Source organism: Anopheles moucheti, chromosome 3 (assembly GCF_943734755.1).
Source record: "Anopheles moucheti chromosome 3, idAnoMoucSN_F20_07, whole genome shotgun sequence".
Taxonomy (NCBI): Eukaryota; Metazoa; Arthropoda; class Insecta; order Diptera; family Culicidae; genus Anopheles; species Anopheles moucheti.
Window position 1 is genome coordinate 61,377,123 of NC_069141.1, and position 22,115 is coordinate 61,399,237.

The 22,115-nt window shown below is 45.5% G+C and overlaps 3 protein-coding genes across 3 annotated transcripts in view; 1 reads left to right on the forward strand and 2 right to left on the reverse strand.

Moving 5' to 3' along the window:
* LOC128301550 (cold shock domain-containing protein CG9705) overlaps window positions 1–12,139 on the reverse strand; it is a 33,018-nt gene extending 20,879 nt beyond the window's left edge. Inside the window, exon 1 of the mRNA XM_053038099.1 lies at window positions 11,648–12,139. Coding sequence (XP_052894059.1) covers window positions 11,648–11,808 — 161 coding nt within the window. The 5' untranslated portion in view covers window positions 11,809–12,139. The remainder of the gene's footprint in view (window positions 1–11,647) is intronic.
* A 765-nt stretch (window positions 12,140–12,904) lies between these two features.
* LOC128303137 (E3 ubiquitin-protein ligase RFWD3) lies at window positions 12,905–15,427 on the forward strand. Its single transcript, XM_053039995.1, has 2 exons — window positions 12,905–13,562; window positions 13,635–15,427. The coding sequence occupies exons 1-2, from the start codon at window positions 12,905–12,907 to the stop codon at window positions 15,155–15,157; spliced, it is 2,181 nt and encodes a 726-aa protein (XP_052895955.1). The 3' UTR covers window positions 15,158–15,427.
* A 2,885-nt stretch (window positions 15,428–18,312) lies between these two features.
* LOC128303772 (neurotactin) lies at window positions 18,313–21,224 on the reverse strand. Its single transcript, XM_053040834.1, has 2 exons — window positions 20,117–21,224; window positions 18,313–19,997 (listed from the first exon to the last, which is right to left on the reverse strand). The coding sequence occupies exons 1-2, from the start codon at window positions 21,222–21,224 to the stop codon at window positions 18,433–18,435; spliced, it is 2,673 nt and encodes an 890-aa protein (XP_052896794.1). The 3' UTR covers window positions 18,313–18,432.
* Window positions 21,225–22,115: the final 891 nt, after the last annotated feature.

Here is a 22,115-nt window from a genome sequence, read left to right on the forward strand (position 1 = left end):
ATCGGATTTTCCACTCACGGGAGCTTAATGCCGCGCGCGAGGACGTCAAGTGTGTGCTTCCAAGACTAGCCACAAGCATCACGGCCACCACCACTACCACCACCGTACCCAATAAGCACCCACAGCATCACCTTAAATGCTTTCTCCTGCTTTGACAGATCATTTTCTCTCTCTCTCTTTCCTTCTTTCGGTTTCTCTACTTTTCCGCCTCATTTTCATGGCTCACTTTGTTTTGCAACAACATTGTACCTTCTTTTCGCTATTATGATGGTGGTCGTTTTTTTGTGTACAATGTCGATATAACTGAGCCACGAGTGAGCTTTGCCAAACGGTGAGATAAATTACCATATAACCCCGCACCACAATCAACGATGGCCGTAGCAGCGATAGGCTTCCCCCGAGGGGTCGAGCATCGGTGTGTAGTAGAATGGGCACTATTTTTAGGACGCTCGTAACACTTTTCCCACAACCCATCGGGCACGTTGGCCCGTTGGGGTGATTAAAGCCAATCCGCGTACCGTGCGCTTTAGGGACCACCAACAGGGGCCGGCTTTACAGTTTGTATCGATTTTTGCTCCTTTCGGGGGCGTTCGGTCGAATGGTTCGGTGCCTGGCACATTGGCACATTGTTGCCGAGATTTACCCATCACATCGCCAACTGCCGGGATGTGGCATCGTCGGGTCGCACTGTTGTTGACTTTGCGGTCAACAATATCCAAACAGTACGGCAGCAGAAACAGAAACGGAAAGGATCAACTTGTGCCAGATATGAAACATTCGTTTAAATCGAACTGAAACGTTGCGAATGAGAATTAGACAACTTTCAGAAGACGAAAACCGTTACGATTAGAATGTTAAAAGCACAGAGTCTGGTAGACGAATGGTTTCGGTGCGAATGTGAGAATATGTTATTATAAAATTGACAATGAAAATCTTGAGACATTTTGTTGCCAATACTATATCGCACTTGTATGATAAAACGTCCATTTTCAGATGTAGTGTTTAGACTGTTTTATTAACTTCTTTAAGTCGATCTATTCACTGCTTTGATTAATCGTACTAATTTTTATATTATTATTAATAAAATTAATTAATTTATTTATTCCAGTATGGTGGTATTAAATTTTTAATTTAATTTCTAGGTTTATGTTAAGTTTTATAAGAAATAAGTTTAGCATTAATTATTTCTATCGACTTTAAATTACTACCTTAAAGTTCAACTTCAGCGATCAATTCATTCGGACGGTTATTTCTGTATATTTAGGTCAAAATTGCAGCACTTTCTTGTAGTAAGAAAATTACACACTCCGAAAGTGTGATTAAAGTATGTTGCTTGAGTTCTTCCACAGTTCGTGAACAGTAATCGGAGCCGCAAAAGTTTGCGCATTTTTTCTACGCAAAAAGAAGTTTATTTCATTGTTCGCTTCGAGTACATGTGATCGCGCTCGTGTAAGCTAACTTCGCACGAATGTGTCTTTGATATGAAGTTGGATTGTTCGTTTGTTTGTTCTATGAGTTTCATGTTTCCTAATGGGTATATCAATGAGACCAAAAATTTTCTTTTTTCTTGTGAAATTATTTTGTTTTCTGTTTTGCCAAGCTAAATTATCACAGTGCAATAGTATTTGAAAATGAATATATTTACTCAAATAGTTAAATTTCCAAAAATTAGTCTACAGACAAAAACACGAGAATTCGATACGTTTCGAGCGTGACATGTATTAAATCATGCAAAAAGAAAGCTTAATTTCGCAACATAATTTATTGTGCAAATTAAAGCTGCTTTATTTCTATGTTGTGTCAACTCAACCACGAGATGGAATAAAATAAACACGTGTACGTTGTACAGGTCTAGAGCACGCATAATAATGAATCACATCTCCATTTTCCACCCTCTCTCAAAATTAATGTTACCGTGGAGCATAATTCCAAGCAAATTCAGATTCTAATGTGACAAAAAAATAAAGTTTCTCATAAAGAGTGAACCGGAAAGCAACCGAACCGTACAGTGCCGGCAAGCTTCCCTTTCTTTCCCACTTCGTCATAAATCAATTGATCAAGGGGGTTGCGTCCTAGACAAAACTTTCTGCGTATCCCAACCATGTGGACGGTGAAGTCACTGGCACTGAGGGGGAACATTCACAATAAGAAACCATCAGCAATAAAAATTACTGAATGAAAGTGGGAGCAAAAGTTTTTTCGAGATACCGAAACGCTTCCCCTGAAGAATGGCCACGAGGTCGTAACCTAACATCAGTATGCTTCCTGTTGGGCTACGCATTCCGGGCGACAATCAACGGGATTGTGTCTTGACGACACTCTACGTTTTAGGTGTCTTACGGAGGATGGATAAATAATTCGGTATCTTCAATCAAGTTCGTAAATATTATAGAGCAAATAAATTATACAGTTGAGCGTTGAAAGAAGTCCAACAGTTGAGAAACATTTTCCCGGAGCTAATGAAAGATAAAAGATAACGGGCAATGGTATCCACACACACACACTGTGGAACTTCATTTTGATGGGCGTCTTCGTTCCAATCGATAACCCGATGTTAAGTTTATCGCTTCTTCACCATCGGTGCGTCATAACACTTCAGTTCCTATTTCGTAGCGCACCGGTGCTAACGTCAGGACGACTCCCACATGACGGGACGACTTCCCTAAAGATCATCCCTTTTGTGCTGTCTCTAGATAATATATTTCTGTATGGAACCCAGCAGGGGAGCTACAAAAATACTACACACGGAAATACACTCCTGACCGGAACCATGGCATCACCAAGTAATACCGGAAGCGTACACCCTCCCGCCTCTCGTGCTGGTGGTGCTGGTAAATTTGTATCCATTCATCTTGATACGTCCGTACCGCGCTGCCATCCATCTGCGCACGACCATTCAAGGTAAGACACCTGGGAACATGCTTCGTAGACTCGGAGAACGTCGAGCTTCGTAGCTGCTTTGGGGAGTCTTTCGCTCGGTGACGCGCATCCATGTCTAAAAGTTGAGTGTTTCCACGTCTGGGAAATCCAAAACAGCGTGTACTTTACCTTCGTTGCAGGTGGTACATACAAATACGGCGGGTAGCGTCAAATGTACTTTCCCAATACTTTCCCCAAAACCTCGCCAAAAGTCACCGGCAGGATCCGGCACGGGAATCCTTGGAACCGTTGCGCCATGGTTCCCAAGCTGCCGGAAGTTCGTGCAGTAACTTTGAAGTTCTTGCACATGCGGATGTGGCCTGTGGTTGGCATACTCGGTGGAACTCGCACACGCAATCAACTCGGTCCGGTGCAGGTGCGTGCACGTCCAACGTCCGTCGCTATCGCTGTCAGTCAGCAGAAACGCGAATCCTTGCTCGCTTTGCACCGCCATGTGAAAACGGCAAGCCAGCCAGCTCATGTGCATGGGTAAACACGCTGGAAGGTGGAAAGTGTTCAACTAATGATATTTATTCTGAACCTTTCGCCCAGAATGACCTACGACGAAGCGAACAGAAAGATGGATGACGCTCTGCATGCTTTTTCGTCCTTCGCACCGGACTAAAACACCGTCCGTACCGGGACCGAAGCGGAACCGGGAAACCTACCAGACAATGCAATGCGCATCATGCATATGCATGCGCCTGGATTGCCCTCCGGGAGAATGGACCAATACTATTTCTTCGCTTTTTGCTACTTTGCCTCGGACGTTGGAGTGTTGGGGGAATTGAAGGAGGCAAAATACTGCGACACAGCGCACCAAATGCAGATAAAGCGTGATGGAAAGAAGGCACACACACACAAACAAAAAACGCTCTCGTTCCGCTCCTTCTTTGGGGTCTGTGTTTTATATCCTATTTTTTTCCATCATAACTCCTTGTTTTTTGCAGGTCGTGCACCGTAATACCCCAACACGCCGGTGGTACGAAGCAGAGATCCAATTTTCCGTCCTTTCCAATCATCCAGCAAACAGCGCACAGTCCCGACGGAAGCGGTGTGTGGATGGCCTGTGAAATGTACCGACTCTTCTTGATGGAAGGGCTCAACACAAGTGGGTACCCCCTGCTGTACCGTGGTGTCGTTCGCGAACCTACCCTAGAGCGTATCCTTTTCGGAGGCAAATGCAAAACGAAGCAACACAAAAACTACCCGGTGGCAAAAGCTAAAATAAATAAAATTGACAATTCAACGGCTACGGATGGGAGGATGGTGGTCGAAGTGAGAGACAAATTGGAACGGAATGGCCCTTAAAGCCTTTGTCTCATCGCTCCATTCCTGAACCTGGCCTGTTACACGTGGCGCTCGGGAGGACATTGTTGCTGTGTCATTTACATTTTGGAGTTGTTAATCCCGTTGTGTGTGCGTTGGGCTCTACAATCCTGTGCCTTTGGGTGCCATACGTGCCATCGCACCGCCCAAAACTGTCCATCACGCACCACTAATTGCGCTATGTGGAATGTGCGACATTCGACTGTTTTTGACCGCGAACAGCGAGCTTTGCGAACGCAATAAACATTTAAAAAAAAAGACACACGCAGGAAAATGGTCCGATATGCAGCGTCAGCATTATGCGTTTATGATTTCGCTTTTGTTACACGTGTAACGATTCTAGGTTAAATTGGATTTAATTCCACGGAACGTGACGTTTCTGCTGTTAACGTGCGCAACATCCAGAAGATGAAGAAGCGTCATCTGCTGGAACAGCCAACAGAAACAGCAGCATTCAACCATCGTTGTGCAACCTATTGGCCTTGGAGTGGATTAAGCAAACATACGAGAAAGGAACACGTGTCATTGATAACATTACACAGAGGGAAGTATGATAATTCGTATCTAGTAAAACTATTGATTTTTGGGATGGAATTCATTTTAAGTATTATTTGCACCTAAACTTTTTACGAGCTTCTTAAATATGTTTTAATGCATACATTCGAACCCGAAATCTTATATCAAGAACAGCGTGATAACACTTTCAATTTACACATCATTCTGTCACTTCCTTTTATTTTACTGCACCGTGATTTAGTGTTGCAGTGCCTGAAAGTATGCAATCGCTTTACACAAATGTAGTCGAATGATGAGTGATTGCATGCTTTCAGGCGTATTTCTTTATTTTAGTATTTTATAATTTATATATAGTGAGAAATATATTATTTACTACTATATTTAACAAAAAAGCCGTAATCTTTCTAATAAATTATATTGAAATGCTAGCTATGAATAATTTTTTGAATAATGAATTAAATTACACGAGAGAGACATAGACGCTGCTAAAATTTGAAGCTGACAGGCTGGATATAAAGTGCCATCAGTACTATCCTCATTTTTCGCAAACATCAACATTATTTAACGCTTTAACTATTCACTACCAATTTAAAATAAGAACGAGAACATGTAAACATAATCCATTGTACAAGATTAAATAATAAATCGATTTGAAAACACGTGTTTTACTATGCATATGCATTCTATCACACATACCTTTGTCAAATGTAACTCGATAAAGGCAGCTGTATAAATCAGAATTCATTTGAATAATCTATGACATAGGCAACATTTCGCTACAAAATCGTACCTTTACGCACAATGTGTAAAAGGTAGTATATTCTACCGGGAAATGGAAAATTGCAAAATTTTCCAACGGAATGATCGCAACGGTACCTACAGGTATAAATCACGCATGGATAATTGACACAACACGCATTGACATATGGATTAATAACCTGCCCGGAAGGAGACGTTGTGGGCAAGATTCATCCAATCAGTCCTATATACCACATACATGCATACACAGCAGCAGCGACATGAATTAATACTTTATTCGATGCAATATTTGTCTGCGGTGTCATAAGCTGTTTAACGCATTGATTGCTCTATCGCGGCTGGGGGGACACAATCAGGAAGGACACGCTATATTTATTGAGCAGGCATGTGGTTTTGATTGCACAACCACCAAAAAGCACAACACATAATGTGTCCCAATGTCTTCAGTGCACCGTTTTCCCGTGTTCCCCCGTTACTGCAGCAGACTATGCGGCCATTGCATTGTTTGTGCTAGCGGCCATAATTGAGTACCACACTATGCAGAGCAGGAATGGTAAAAGAAGCCAACGAGCTACCAGCACGTAACAAGTGGAAGGGAAGGTTAAAAAAAACATGATGGAAATAAATTGCGCCTCCGTACCCCGAAGTGACAGTGGCGTGGTAATAAGCTTCGGAACGGACACCGTATTGAACCTGCCCGATGGCAAAAGGATCGAATTTTGGGGGGCCTGTCACCAACACCAACGACGCTCTCTAATTTTTAGTCCCCTTCACGAAAAGCCGCCTATTTGGAAGTTTCTGCCTCGAAATAGCGGCAATTGGATTATCATCGCCATTTGAGCCCGGTGTGGCTTAGTGTACGGGAAGGTGGGAAAGTTCATTTATCGATTGGAAAACTGAACAGGCAGCTGATTGGTAATAAACAACGAGGTAAAAACCACTCCCAAAAAGTATGCGGAAGGAAGCATATGTTTGATAAACCGACCGACACTTGAACTAGTAGTGGACGATCGGTAACATCCGTTCATCGATTCCGGGGGATGGATTTGTACAATCTCCCCCGAAACCCTAATTCGGGACACAGATAGCGAATTGGAAACTGTTTGTCACTAGCAGGCCGTGGGTTGTAATCAACTGTAATGAAACAGACAATTGCCCAAAACCACCAATTGTATTGTGTTTGCTATTCGATTAACTATTGTTACAATGATCAATTTGCATTATCTAAAGGATAAAAACCAGTCACATCAAAGGTAGAAACCTTGTCATTAACTATCCTTTGATGTACCCAGTCGAGTGCAATGACCGTCCGCAACCATATGTTGCATCATACAAACGAAACAACACAACAGCACACGTTTCTTTCTTTATCTGCTCTGACTCCATGGGCTTAAAATATACCGAACGAGCGGTATATTTAAATTGCGTCATGACAAATTCCTCCACCGCACCCAACTAGAGCAGTCTCGGACTTTAAACAGACTGGTTAGTGCGTACACGCACCCAACAACGAATGTGTTTGTACCTTTGCGCCGTTTCATAGAACATGAGAATGTGAAGGATGTAAAAAAACAGAACGTATCTGCCGTGTAGCGTTGGGCAACCCAAAACCTAATGCTATTTCTTCTCCCACGGTAAGGTTCTTCCATCCGCCGGCCAACGAGCCAAGCTGCGCAAGAAAAGTTCCATGTTTCGAACGCGTTACGACCTACACACAGAGAGCTAAGAAAAACATTACACAAACCGACCAGGCGAGATGTCTGCTTGACAACACAGCAAACGTTATCCGCTATGCGACACAAAACAGCACCAATGGAATGGAAAACATATATTCCAGCATCATGCAGCAATGCTGTCGATAAAAAAACTAAATGTGTCGATCGCTGAGTGAATGATGGGCACACCGAAACAGGTTGCCAACACACGACGACGACGACGATGCACCAGGCACGATCCCCGTATCTGCAATACCAAATGCATCGTTTCACTTTGAACGCCGGATGGCAACTTTTCTATCCAGGCCAATCTTACTGCACCACCGCAGGCGCATTGGCAGAGGCGAGCTCTCCAAGCCATTACCAATTGATGGTGAGTTTTTTATTTCCTCTTTTCTTCGAACGCGGACCGCACCGGAGGATTAAGAAACGCGTCCAACATGTGATGACAATTTTCCACATCAATATCAACGACAGAATGCCTACGGTGAAAAAGTATATGGGCGGTAGATTTAATGTATTATTAGGTGTTTGCAAATGTACGTGCAATAAAATAATGTTTACATTATTTTTCTTATGAAACACAGTAATAATTCAAGAAACAAATTGAATGGACAACTATAATGTCCATTATATTCTCTCTTCATAATGTTTCTGCAATAGAAGTAAATTGGATCCAGAAATGTACAAACGTAATTTGAGTTTTTAGTAATTGTGATAAGAAACAGATTTTGTTGTAACTTGTAATATCCCTTAGTGTCTCCAACCTACATGATAAAGTCCTCATTTATTTTTTAAAAATTAAAATCTCACCCAAACAAACTTCTCGAACGCAGTCCACTCCAGTAGGATATACGGGATGTAAATAAAGTCAAAGCAAGCCAGAAACGGGAGGACCTCTTGTTGTGCTAATAAAAAAAAAATCCCCAGCAATACTACTAAATCTCTCCAAAATCTTCTTGAGTTCTTCAATACACTAACGTTCATTTAGTACTGTTACAGATTGTGCCATCGTGTGCTTAGTAATTAATTAATCTCCAATCGTTTCGGGGTTGTGTACAGACCTTGAAGGAATCACTTGGATTTGATCCATTCAAGACTATTTTTTATTTATTCAAGAACGGACATAGCCGTATTGCTACTATTGAAGACTCAAAATTGATAAATATCTTTATGTTTTGCAACAGTTTTAATGATTGTTGGTATGAGAGACGACTGTTCAGTTGTAGTACTTGATCGCTTCTACATTAATGTGGCACCAACAATAATTAAAGAAGTTAAATATTTTGTCCACGTACATTGGATAGTCACTAATTGTAACACGACGTTTTCAACGAATGGTTTAATAATGTGACAAAATGCCTTACCGATAACCCATAACTTACGCATCTACCTAAACGCACAATGGCTGGTAAAGAGTAGGCAAGCTGAAAATTTAGGCCAACTTCATTTTATTACCATCCGATAGTATATCATGCAAGGCTTGCCCAAAGTTCATTCGATTTATGATACACTGCATAGCACGGCTCGGTGCACTCCGAGTACTTCCGGCACCTATTATGACTGTCGTGTCCAATGGGCGCTAGGTTTAGCGGAGGTTCGAACTAAAACGAAAAGAAGACCGTGGAAAATATCCCTCACCCACCACCCTTTTTGAGCCCATCATCTGCTGCTGCCAAACAACTCTCCTACGTGGAAACTACCGTCGAGAGTATATGTAATAACAATTAGCACTTCCGCCAGTCTGTGTCGGTGCAATGTTGTTTGGTTTTTTTTTGTTACCATGCCTTTCCGACGTTTGGACGTCCTATTCTTTTTTGGCACCGAACGGGAAAAGTTGCAACCGTATCGTAGGGATGTGTTCGAAAGCACCAATCGAGCGCTTGTGTACGATGGTTTCCGGACCGTGCCTTCGGACGTTTTTTTTTGGGGAAATTTAAGACCCAATTTTGCGAGCAAACCTAATTCCAATGGCTACCCTCGGTTGGGCTCCGCCAAAGTTTAGCACCTATTTAAGAGGATTTATTGCGAAGCACAAAAGGGCGTTGTTTCTCGTTGGTGAATGGCGTATTAATTTCTCTCGGAAGTGCGCTGAGCGGGGGAAGGTCAATCTTTACCGAATTATCAACAACATTGATTTAGTATCGTATTGTCTGTGCGAAATTATATTACAATGACCACAAAATGCTTTCGCACACAAAATTATTGATTTGCCACGAAGGACACTGCTGATCGATGAAAGTAGTGGAACGATTAAATCTGATTGGTCGCAGAATGAAATCAAATTCCTCATCAAACAAGCAACTCATCCGAACGCACCTGGGACTGCATTCCCTTTGATGTGGAGAGGGCGGTTTAAATTAGCAATCTTAACCCAGGCGGAACAACCATGGACGGGTGTTGCATAACATTATTAATTTCTTCCGATCGTAAATCCGGCTTGCCGGAAACGAACGCACCCACCAGCTCCCATGCCACGTGAGCTCTCCCCTCATCAACGTAAAATCCATGCAATCTCTAATAAATATTGATAGCTTTACGTGGGCCAACGGTTTTACCCGGTGCATGTTGTGGTGTCGAACACGAGAGCTGTATCGATCTTGACCATTTAAAATGACAAATTGAATTGTACCTAGAAAAAGGTTGGCTTACGACGGGGTAAAACAGCAAACCTGCATCGCGTGCACCGGTGAACCGGTTCGTGATGGAGGTAACGATAGGTTGTTCAAGGGTGTTAATTTTCCAATAAAACAGTGGAAGGCGTAAAGCTGGGTACAATCAATAGGTATGAATTAACGCTTTTTATAAACTGTCCGCAAGCTTCCGACACGACGATCAACTGAGCCACACAGCTCATACGCCATGTTCAGCAATTACCACTCCATTGTAGTGCTACATGACCTTAGCATTGGTAACACGCTGTCAACCACCTCCTGCTAATTGGTTTAGCGAAGAATCAACTATAAAGCATACAATTACCATCTCACGGGTGTCACTTTTGTGTCTTTGCTGATGCGATTTACTTTAATTAGGCAATGTATTCGCCTTCACCAGCGAAGGAAGATGGCATAAAAGAGCACTCTAAAAATCTCTTAAGGGATAAGTATAATAAAATGTAGCATGCTCAGCACACGCGAGTGTCGATAGGGAATCCATCCCCTTTAATCGCTTTATCATCGTCTCCTTCCGATGGGCATATTTTCTCTACCCATTAATGCGCCTTCCTGTGGCTTTCCGGTCCCTTTATGCTTTACCGTTCTGTCTTCTTTCCCCCCCGTACTAATGATGTACGGAATGCACCATCAAGTACAAACCATCGCTTACTTCCCTTCTATCGACTGTCGGGAAGCTTACAAGTGTACAAAATTAAGTTATGCTGTCTCCGTGGTTGAGAGGGACAGACCGGAGGGTCGTTGGAGCGTACCGGGGAACGGACAGTGATTAATAAATCGTTTCCTCATTTCACCAACCTTTCTGCCGATGCGGGAAGATACAGTGAATACAATGGAAAGACGATGCAGTTACACACTCACCAGCGGGATAGCACGGGGAGGGGTCAGAGCACGTAATTGATTCAGCTTCTTCGCTCCGAGGATATCTTGGGATGATCCAAACTTCATCGTTCCGCAGCCGGTCAATTCCCCAAATGGGTGAAGTGTGCACACCGGTGCTAACCAGGAAAAATGTGAGAAATTCCAGGAAAAAACGTGCCATTTCGTTAATCGTCATTGTGGATGACACCCACGTGTGACCGATACGTTTCCGGTGGCGGTTACGATTTGTTAGAACCCAGCACGTTGAACGCATAAATTTTGGGTTTTTTTTAGAGACGATAAGCGATGTGTTTTCGTTCGAGGTTTCATGGCTGATGCAACAAGCGCGACGGTCACCTTTGACACTCTCCCTGTAGAGGGGTCTTCATCGGTAGCAAATGAACTCAGGCTTGTAAAATCTTCTTTGATGTTAACGTACGCACCTACGGGCAACAATGTAAGATAATAAAAGCTAAAAGTTTACCCATCTATTTGCGGTGTGATAATCAACGAGCAGACGTGACAGGGCAGTTTTCGTAAACGAGAAGCTCCCAAGAACCGGTTGACCGAAACTAATCAAATATCTGTGTTACGAGGATTTTCCTCCACTTTTCTCTACATTTGTGGAGGCAAAATTACCGCCCAGATCTTCTTCCATGCCGTACGCATCTGACCTTCGTGTCGACCCCCGGGGTTGTGGTGTGTGTTATCGGGTGTTTTGTTTGGTCTCCAATCTGGTTTTCAAAAGTACCAACACAAAACAACAGCTTAAGTGATAACCAACCTCGCTGTTGACGCAACACAACGCACAAACCATGATTATGTTCGGTTCAACGATTTAGATTCGACCTCGTCGGTCCGAAAGAGTTTACTCACGTCGAGGCAGTTCTGGTGCGGCGCGTAATAATCGGCGATGGCAGCTGCAGATGCGACGGGCTGGAGGGAATGCTGGACACCGGTGGTACCGGCGTCTTGGTAGGCGTGATCAAGCCGGTTGCCGGTTTGTCATCGGCTGTAATCTGAATACTGCTGGACATGGTGATGGATGAGATGTGTTTCCCGGTGTTGGATATTTCCTGCCTTTGTCCGGGCGTTGAACGTAACAGACGCCTTTTCTCGCGGATGCTTCTAGCTGTAATACACTTCACACGTAGTTTGCAATGGTTGCAATGCACGCTTTTATTAGCTTTTCACCACAAAACAAGCGAAGTTAACCGAGCGCCTCGTGCACCAAAACCTGCAGGTCGCTTTAATGCGTGCTTCTTGTGCGGTGTTAAAAGAGCAAGATGGTGACCACTTGATTATCACACGGAATAGCAACACACGGATGAACGGTTACCGTACACTTTGATACGCGTCGTCTGCCGGGAAAACTTGCACTGAAACGCACCAGACTCGCAACGGCCGAACTACCCAGTGAACAACGGTGCTAGTTGTGTATATGTGTGCGTGCATGACCGCACGGCCCTTTCCTCGTGTATTCCAACCCCCGAAGGGCCAAACAATCCTGCCGTAGGGTTGCTTGTTGGACCCAAATTGGCCCAACAGTCTTTTTACCAACTTTTACCCACTGTCCAACTAGCTGTCAACCGTGTGTTCGGTTTGACAGTTGGTTTGGTTCAAAATTATTTGAACAATTTCGGAACTGTTGAAAGAAACTTGAAACCACCACACACCACAAGCATTTAACTTAATGCAGACAAAAGAAGAGTTAAACAACCATGCCTAACAAGCAAATCACATGTATTTCAATGCTAATTCCATTCCGTCCTTTCGGGAATTGTTGCCATATCTACTCAAACGATAGCGCGGATGCTATTTTTAAATTGGAAAATTCAAATAATGCCACCAGTGCAATACATCAAAACGCTTTGCGTGAATTTTTGTGCTATAGAAAAGCAGGAAACGATTTTAAAGTGCAAAACATGGAATACGCATTCAATTCATTGCACCAATCACCCTGTACACGGGAACGCAGCGCACAAAAAGGGTTTCATTATTTTGGCTCGCAAATAGCAGCTGTCATCTCCTTTGTTTACGATTTTTTCATTGTACGGTTTGTTTGCGTCCCATTGCGTTCACTTTATCGAAATTGTAACGAATGAAGCTCTAGCAAAAGTTTTACCACTCGAAATGGAGGAATCGAACGATGGAATGTCCGAAGAATCGGATGAAGCGACCAATTCCGATTCGTTGCATGACTTCTTCAATTATGACGCAGAAGAGCTCGTGGACAGCATCGAAAGTTTGCCCGAAATTATTTTGCCACGGCGAATCAATTTGCTTGATTATCCTGTCGTGCATATGGAAGTCGAGCTGGCACGCGTTCAGCAGGGTATGTTGTCGCCGGTGATATTGCTGAACAACGTCAACAACGTGCCGGAAGTGCAGGCAACGATCGAAGTCAGAACGGATGGCGGTAATGAGAATGAAGACACTGACTCGATTCCGCTAGGGTCGAATCCAAGCGTCGAGTCGGATCGACAGATCACTAACAGCGTGCCAGAAGCACAAGCCATCATCGAGATCAGAACGGAAGGGAGCAATGCAGGAGAAGACGCTGAACCGATGCCTTTAGGTTCTGCTCCGAGTGGCGGTACGGATCGAAGAACAACAAACAATGTTTCGGAAGCTCCGCTAGCAAATAACCTCAACGAAAATGATGACGAAGAAATTATTGCGATTGGACTGGGATCGGATCGTCAACCCTCTGATCTTAGTATGGATCAACCGGTGGTTCTTTCGGACAGTTCACCAAACCGGTCCGGCGAAATGTTTACACCGCGAAGAAGTTAGTCTAAGGGACAGCGAGATCTGGAAGGAAAGCAGTCTCAAGTTAGCTAATTTTCATTCTTTTTTTTAGAAAAGCGGAAAAGAACTGCTTCGCCGATAAAGGTTCCCAGTGCCTCCATCCATAAGAAGGAAGACGACGAAGAGGGACTGCTCTGTTCGATCTGTCTGGATGAGTGGACGTTGACGGGGGACCATCGGGTGGTATCGTTAAAATGTGGCCATCTGTTCGGTATGTCCTGCATCAAGCGCTGGATGCAGGATAAACCGGCCGCTAGTCGTAGCTGTGCAACGTGTAAGGCTCGGGCCACCATGCGAGATATTCGCTTTATCTATGCGCGTTCTGTGAAGGCGGCGGATAATTCGCGTGAGATAGAACTGATGCAGGAGTTGAGCCGCGAGAAGCTGAAGGTGATCGACCTGAATGTGAAGCTACAAAATGCGAACGAGGAAATTGCGCAACAACGCATCGTGATTGCGACCATGAAGCAGAAGTTTGCTGCGGTCACTCAGGGGATGAATGTGTTTGGTGCTCTAAAACTCGAACCATCGACGGAACGTGTAGTCAACTACAAACTGTCCCTGGAGAAGAATATGGAGATAACGCGCGAAGGGGGCAGTCGGGCGTTAGCGTACTCGGGCAAGCACCAGATGCTGCTCATTTCGCAAAAGTCGACCCAGCCGCTCTTTCCGGGGTTCTCTATCCGAATGGTGCAAGTGCCGGAGTTTACGATCACCACTGGAGCGACCTCGATGCTAGTATCGTCCCGATCCGTGCGTGACATTGCTATCGATTCGACGGACGATCTGTTCGCGTGTGCCACGATGGAGAAGATGGTAAAGGTTTTTTCCATCCAAAATCGCACAGTTCAGTGTACGATCACACCGAACCAGGAGGAGGTACTGTGGTCCTGTGCGTTCGACAAGGAACGGCCCAAATTTCTTTACCTTGGAGGCCAACGTGGGTCGGTGTACGTGTACGACATTCGACAGCCAGACCAACTGTTGGAGGAGTTCCGTGTGGGACACGTGCAGCACGACTACACGGCCGTGATAAAGATCTGCCCAGTGGAGCCCACCTCTACGATCCCGTGTGGTGGGTTTCTGGTGTGCAAGCTGAAGTCCGTGTGGTTCTTCGAGTACACACCGACCCAGCAGATCGAAAGCCATCTGCTAAACATCACCGGTGCTTTCAACAGCATGAGCTACAATCCGGCCAGTGGGCTCGTTCTGATCAGCGTGCGACCAACCGTCGACAAACCGACCACACTGGTGCTGGCATCACTCGAGAAGCTGAACGGTGTATTCGCGCTAAGAACGCAAAACACATTCGAAGGATCTCGCGTACAAACCGTCATGTATCGGAGTGCACAGGCCTACCTGAACGGTGCGGACACACTGGTTGTGGCTTACCAGGAGGATCTCAAGATGCTTTCCACTTGGTCCACCAACGGAGGGCACCGATGGCAGCAACGTCTTCCGATGGGCGACGCCATACTCGATATTTGTCCAATCGTGATTCCGTCATCGGGACAAACGTATCTGGCCGCACTCAGCGAGAACCGGTGCCGTATTTACCGTCTTAATGTAGAGTGAGATTGAGACAACCAAAAACAAAACCGGTCAGCCACCCGACAACGCGTGCACTATCGAAACAAGACTTTGGCGGACAGGATCCGGAACGAGTTGTACATTTTATTAGGGAGTGAAAACAATATGAATTCCAAACTACCGACTGTATGATACTGACCGCGCTGACTGCCATTTATTCCTCGGACAATTGTATGATTTGCGCGTGAATGCATCGCAAGGATGATTCGCGCTTTCTATTGATTTTCATTCAACTTCTTCACAAATAAATGGATAAGATGTTACTTATAAAATTGTAAACTAGACTTTCTCTGTAAAACAACGCAAATGTAAGTACAAATAATATTGTCGATATGAAGAAACAAAAAATACGTTTTACGTTAAAATCATTTGAAAGAACGAACTAAGTAGACTGTGGAACACAGTGGTGGATCTAACGGTGGGTGGAGTAGGCGGCCACTCAGGGCCTTGCCACCCCCCCTCCCCTCCCCTTCCTCCCTCCTGTCTCCCATTCAACCTTTTTTAAGTTGGTAGCCCTAACTATTATTTCGAAAAGAGCTTCCAATGGGATTGACTCACCACTGTTCGCACACCAACATGAAAGCCAGGGCTGTCAAACGTGCCGTTTCAATGAGGACGAAAAAAAGGAATCAAATTTGCTCAACATAAATATTTTTTGTCAAATGTTTCGGATCTTTTTTTTCCTTTAAATTGTCACAATTACTACTTTCCAAACAAGGGTGTATATTTTTACTTGATTTCATTTGTTTTAGTAGCATGCTAAGACTTTACACATTGCATCGCGTTTTTTCCCTTCTATTTCTCTATCTTGCGTTCCGTTCTCTTCTGCTTCTTTCGCTCGCTTTATTCTACTGCTCGTAAATGCTGTTGTACGCTCCATACAACTCGCACGCACTGCGTACCTTATTATGCTGTTTTATCTGTATGAAAAGTGAACAAAAGTGTAGTTCAGATTGTGTGGATTGTGTTTCCGAAACACTTTGCTCAAGGTATTTCGCATGCTAAAACACAATCAAAAATCAACTTTCATCAAGCGATATGAGAAAGTGTTGTAATAGCTTAGAATGAGTCATCTAGTACGATGGAAACGATTAGCTTCACATAGGGTTTTATTCTTCCCTCCCGGGAGGATGACTAACTCAAATGTAAATGCAGTAGAATCGTCAGTTGTTGAGTATTGTGTTTTGCGACTGATTTTTTTCCACGTTGAACGAACTGCCGCGAACGCAAGGATAGTTAGTTTCTACGTTCCTAGTGCAACACTTATTACAAGTAACATCTGACTCGAGACACTGTCAAACGTTCTTCTTTATCCATATTTTTAAATTATCGCTCAGTAATAGAACATTACGGGATATTAGAGAGAGAAATGGACGAAATGTTATAAAAATAATATTTAAAAAAATAGTTACACAGCATAAACATACACGCAAGCTATAAAAGGATTGGGTGGAAGGGAGAAATCAGGTTAGGATTTACACACTACTGGGAACAAAATAAAAACGTATCGGAACCGTACTCGGGAAGGAGAGAGCATCATGCCGGGGGACGTAAAATAGTACACATATCGTAATTAAAAACTACCAAATAGATTATAAATTACAACAAATACACGTAGGATGTGATTCGCCTGCAGTATAGTTTCTGTGTACGTGAGAGGTTTTAGTTTTGTTTCGCTAAAATTACGCTCCCCTTACACCTTACATCTTTCGTCTGCATTTTGTTTCCTTGCCCTAGTTATCTAATCACATCCGAATCAAGCACTCGTATGCTGCTGATCCTCACCCATTCTAATGTTTCCTCTTTCGGCTTTGTTTCGGTAGTGTACACTTTGCTCTATATGTATATCATATGCTTTCACTAGCGAGTTTGCATTACCATACTCTACTGTTTTATCTAGTTTCATCTTACTACTCGTCTTTGTAAATTTTTCCTTCCACATCCCTCACATTACGCTGTGGTCTTGTTGTGGATTCTTGTAGCGCACTTCTAGAACGTATGCTGCTGCTGCTTGTGTGTTTGTATTGTATGCTTAAAAAATTGAGATACTGTACTATGTTGTTCAGTTTGTTCCAGCAGCAGTTTCATCATTCGCTACGATGAACCACCGTTGTAAATTTATCTTGCTTTAAAAGTAGTACAAAACAGCCTTATTCACCCACCGGTTTTTGTGTAAAAGTTTAGTTACGTTAAGCAAATTTGCAAGCTAGCGAGCGAAACAAAGAAAAATGTTTTAAATTCTAGCCTTCTCTCTCTCTCTCTCTCTGTCTCTCTCTGTTTCTCTTTCTCTATCTCTCTTTCTCCTTCTCTTTCTATATCTCTCTGAAGAAGAGAAAAACATACTACCATTGTAACTGAACAAAATAAATTATAATCAAGCTAGCAGAAGAACCCATGCTGGTCAGGCTTGTCAAACCTCTTCCGGAAACATAGGTCCAGCTGAAGCTCTCCAAGCCATTTTATTACAAAAGCGATGCGCTTATGCCTACCGAATATAACAGAGCGCGGTATTATTGAAAAGCTGTACCACGCTTGTTGAAATCTTCTGCTTGCATCAACTGCGTTCATGGATGATACGGATGAAGAGAGTGTGTTTAAGGATGATTGGGATGGCAGGTTGACCACGTGATGCACGCCACATTTAGAATACTGTCACTGTTTGAACACTGCTACAGCTATTACTAGTTCATAAGTTTCCCCTTACTCGAAGACCAACGCAAAATGTCGAATGGAAAAATTGTTTTTTATCAAAATTCGCCTTTCACCGCCTTTCGCCCACGACGGACGAATAAAAATGGACTACCGTCACTGCTAATAAGCGCTATTTAAAACATGGTTCGAAAAATGGCATGTTTACGGTACAAACGGGGAAGGAAAAGGGAACATTCTTGCCCTTGCCCACCTAGCTATACGCTAGCAAACTATTCGCATTCCCTTTATTTCGTTTTGAGCTATCCGGATACGGGTGGTGCTGTAATGTTGTACGGATTTGGCAAGTCAGTGGTGTACGTACGGCGGCTGTGTATGTTCCCGTGTTACATCTTGAATACTGGCGTCTCGACTACGATTATATACTTGTATAACTGTATATAGTGTATAACTGGTCGTGTCTTAAAGATTGTAGGTTTCATAATATCCGCGTTCTCTTAACTGCTAGAAGAACTGTTCCGTGTCTTCCATGTCTACTGTTGCATTCGTCCACGTTGTCGTTGAATTATTGTTTTTTTTTTTGGTTAGCTCACTTAGCCCTAACTGGCACCTTAATCTAACCGTGCGTAACGCGGCACTACATCGTTCTTGATCCAGAACAGGCAGTTGTCGGTGTTGTACGTCGGCAGCGCATCCTGGCCAACGTCGAGCAGCTTTTTCCGCAGCTCGTGCTTAATCTCACCGTGCGACACGTAGTGGTAGAACAGCTGCTGGATGGCCGACACGTACCGCCGCTGTTCGGGCGTTTTGGGTTCGTAGCGTCCCAGAATAGCCTGCACGTCCGAATCGACATCGGCCATGCCAAGCTCGCCACCCGTCTGCGACACGACGTAGAACTGGGAGCTTTGAAGCTTCTGCGTGATCGTCAGCAGAGGGCAGATGGTACGTATGTCCGACACCATCGCCACTAAACCCTGGTACGTGGCGTTATATCGACGAAGTGCCTCCTCCGTGAGCCCAAGCTTACCAACAACGCTTTCGTTTACGTGGCGCGTTACCAGTTCCGGCGTCCACTCGGTGTACTTCAGGTGGAGCTTGGTGTTGTGCGCCTCGTGCGTGGTCGACCCGATCACGTACCGTACGTTGTTGGACACGTCCGCACTCCACACGTCGGCCGGATGCTGCTGCATAATGTTCCCGTCCAGCACCAGCCACTCGTGGCGCGCAGTAGCATTTTCATCCGCCGCCGGCAGATCGGGGAAGGTACGACGCCACACATCCGGCACCGCATCCAGAATATCCTCATCTTCCTTCTCCATCAGACAGTTGGCGTCCTCGCACCGGATCTTGCTCATGTACAGTGCGTTCTCCTTCTCGGAGTCAGCCAACGGTTTGCCCGGGAAGATGGACGCACCGGACGATATCCAGGTGCGGGCGAACAGTTTGGTCGTCTTGTTGGATGAGGCGAGTGCCGTCACGATGGTGCCACCGGCACGATGTCCGAACAGCGTCACCGACTTTGGATCGCCGCCGAAATGCGGAATATTCAGCTGAATCCACTTGAGCGCAACAATCAGATCGGTCAACCCGTAGTTGCCGGAGGTCGGCGGGTGTGTGCTCTTCGTTAGCTGCTCCAGGGCGAGGAACCCGAACACGTTCAGCCGGAAGTTGGGCCGCACGAAGATAACGTCACGGGCACGGGCGTAACGCGTGGACGGGCGCAGCTTGCCGGGTGAATCGCCGGTGAAAGATTCGGCACCGACCAGCACCACCACCGGCAGCGGATTGTCGTAGCGCACGTGCGGTGTAATGACGTCCAGCGTGAGACAGTCCTCGGCCCCATCCACCTTACCGTCGGCGTAGATCTGCCAGCAGACGGGCGTGGAGTTGTGCGCCTTCAGCGTGCCGTTCCAGCAGTTGTCGATACTTTCGATCGGTTGGGCTGCCTTCCAGCGGTTCGGACCAACCGGGGGCACTGCGTACGGGATGCCGCGGAACGCGAACGAACCATCCTCCAGGATGCCTTCGACCCGTCCACAATTCGTTACCGTCTCGATGTACTTGCCGTCGCGAACCGGAGCGGTGATGGGTTCACTCTTGCCAACGAACGTGAAAGCGATGATCAGTGCCACCAGGATCAGGAAGATCACCACACCTGCAATGATGGCGATGTCGTCTAAAAGGAGAGTAGACAGAGAACAACAGGGATTGAGATCGGTGGTCAATTTGGTCAGCAAGACGTGATTAGACCACAAAGTGAAATAACCTCAACAAAACGCGGAATTTCCAACTTACCAACTGAGCACCGGTATGACTGCACCCGCTGCAGCAAACTACGCTCCTGGGCGTCTTCTTCCGCTTCGGCTGCCTTATCCTTTGCCTCCTTGTCCTCGGGCTTCACCAGCGCCTCACCATCCGTTCCGTTCGCGCCGGGCTTGTCGACCGTATCCTTCGTGTCCGCATCCTTCAGCGAATCGTCCAGCGTCTCCATCGAGGCCAGTCCCGCCCGGTTTTTGGGCGTCTTGCCCAGCTCAATGTCATCTTCCGGATCACCACTGGCGACCGGTTTGAAGCGCTTCGGGATAATGCTGGCCAGCGGAACACGCAGCGCCTCCAGCAGTCCTTTCCTTGGTGCCTGCACTTCCGGCTCATCCTCCACCGGTTTCTTCTCTTCCGTGGCGTCACCACCGGCTTCCTCCGCACCGCTCGCTTTATCCGTTGCCTCTGCCGTCACCTCATCCTTTTCCTCCTCTTCCGCCGCTTTGTCCACCGTCTCGCCGGCTGCGTCCGGCGGGGTCGCCTTTTTGGCGAACGGATTGCGCAGCTTCAGGTTGGCGAAGAATCCTCCGGCACGCTTCGGTTTATCTTCCGCGCCCGGTTTACCCTCGTCCGCCGTCTTAGTGCCACCGTCCTTACCCTCACCATTCTCAGCACCGTTCTTCTCCAGCAGCTCATTGTCCGCACCGTCCGCTTCCTTCGGTTTGTCCTTGTTCTTGTTGAAGAACCCGGGCAGCTTGAACGCACCGGCCGGTACCTTCTTCGGCTTTACCTCGCGCTCTTCCGCCTGCACCTTGTTCGGTTTGTCCGCCTTGCTCGTTTCGTCGGCCGTGTCCTTCTTGCCGTTCTCGGCCGTTACCTCACCGCCGGTGACCGCTTCCTCCGGTATGTTAATGATTTCCTCACCGTTCGCTACATTTTCACTGCTCGCCTTCGTTTGTGGCTTCTCGTCACCGGTCGGCGTTACGGGGGCAGGACGCTTTTCCTCCACCTCGGTGCCGAGCAGCTTTTCCGTCTCCTTTGCCTCTACCTCCGGCCCGTCCGCGTTCGATTGCGGCGTTTCCGGTTTTTGCGTGTCGTTTGTGTTTGCCGCCGGTGCGGTTTCCTTCTCATCGGTTTCGCCCATTTTGCCGCTCGCCCGACCGTTTGTCACTGTTCGGTTCGGTAGTGTTAAAGCGTTAAAAGCACCTGTGAGAGCAGCGGACAGAAAGGAAGAAGCAAATTGTAATCTCATTAGTATATTGACACTCCTTTAAGCGGCACAACAGAGCGCCTTTATAAGTAGGGCGTAACAAAATCTCATTAATATCCTACGTGTCCCCGATTTTTTAGCTGCAATCTCGGTCAAGAGCTTACGTTCATTAGTTTCGTACGAACTTGAGCGAACTGGGTCGTTCTTTGTGAAGAACTAGGCGAACGAAACAGATCATTCGTTCTTTTGTCTCTCATAAAAAATGGGTCTCTCATCCCTTATCTCTTTCATAACGTTCGCTCAATCTGCCGTTACAGGAACGCTCACTAAATGTTCCTCTATTCTACGGGTAGTTCACTAAACCTGCCGTTACAGGTCGCTCCACCTACGTTACATTCTGTCAAACCTGCGTTACAAGCTGTTCAAATTGCGTCATTAAATCATAGCTTCATAGCTCACTTAGATAGATCTGTCTCTAAAGATCCCTATTCGCGAACTGCTGTAGCGTTATTTGGCGAACGAAGTTCTTTCGATCACCTGAAAGAACTTATCGACCTGTATAGACTAAGTTCGTGTGACTCAAACTCTCATCCTATCAGAACTTACTGTTCTGAGGATTTTTTTTTAAATTTTTGGCACAAAATGATCATAAATTGGTCCATCGTTTCGTGGAGCAATCAGCGATCTACCATCCATTTCTGATTGGTTCGTTTAAGCTCCTTTACGATAAAGGTTATAAACTACAACTCAACCCAGCAAGAAAAAGCTTTCATCCCTCAACCTTTCACGCGATAAAGCCGTCTACCAGCAGGCGCACTGTTCCCG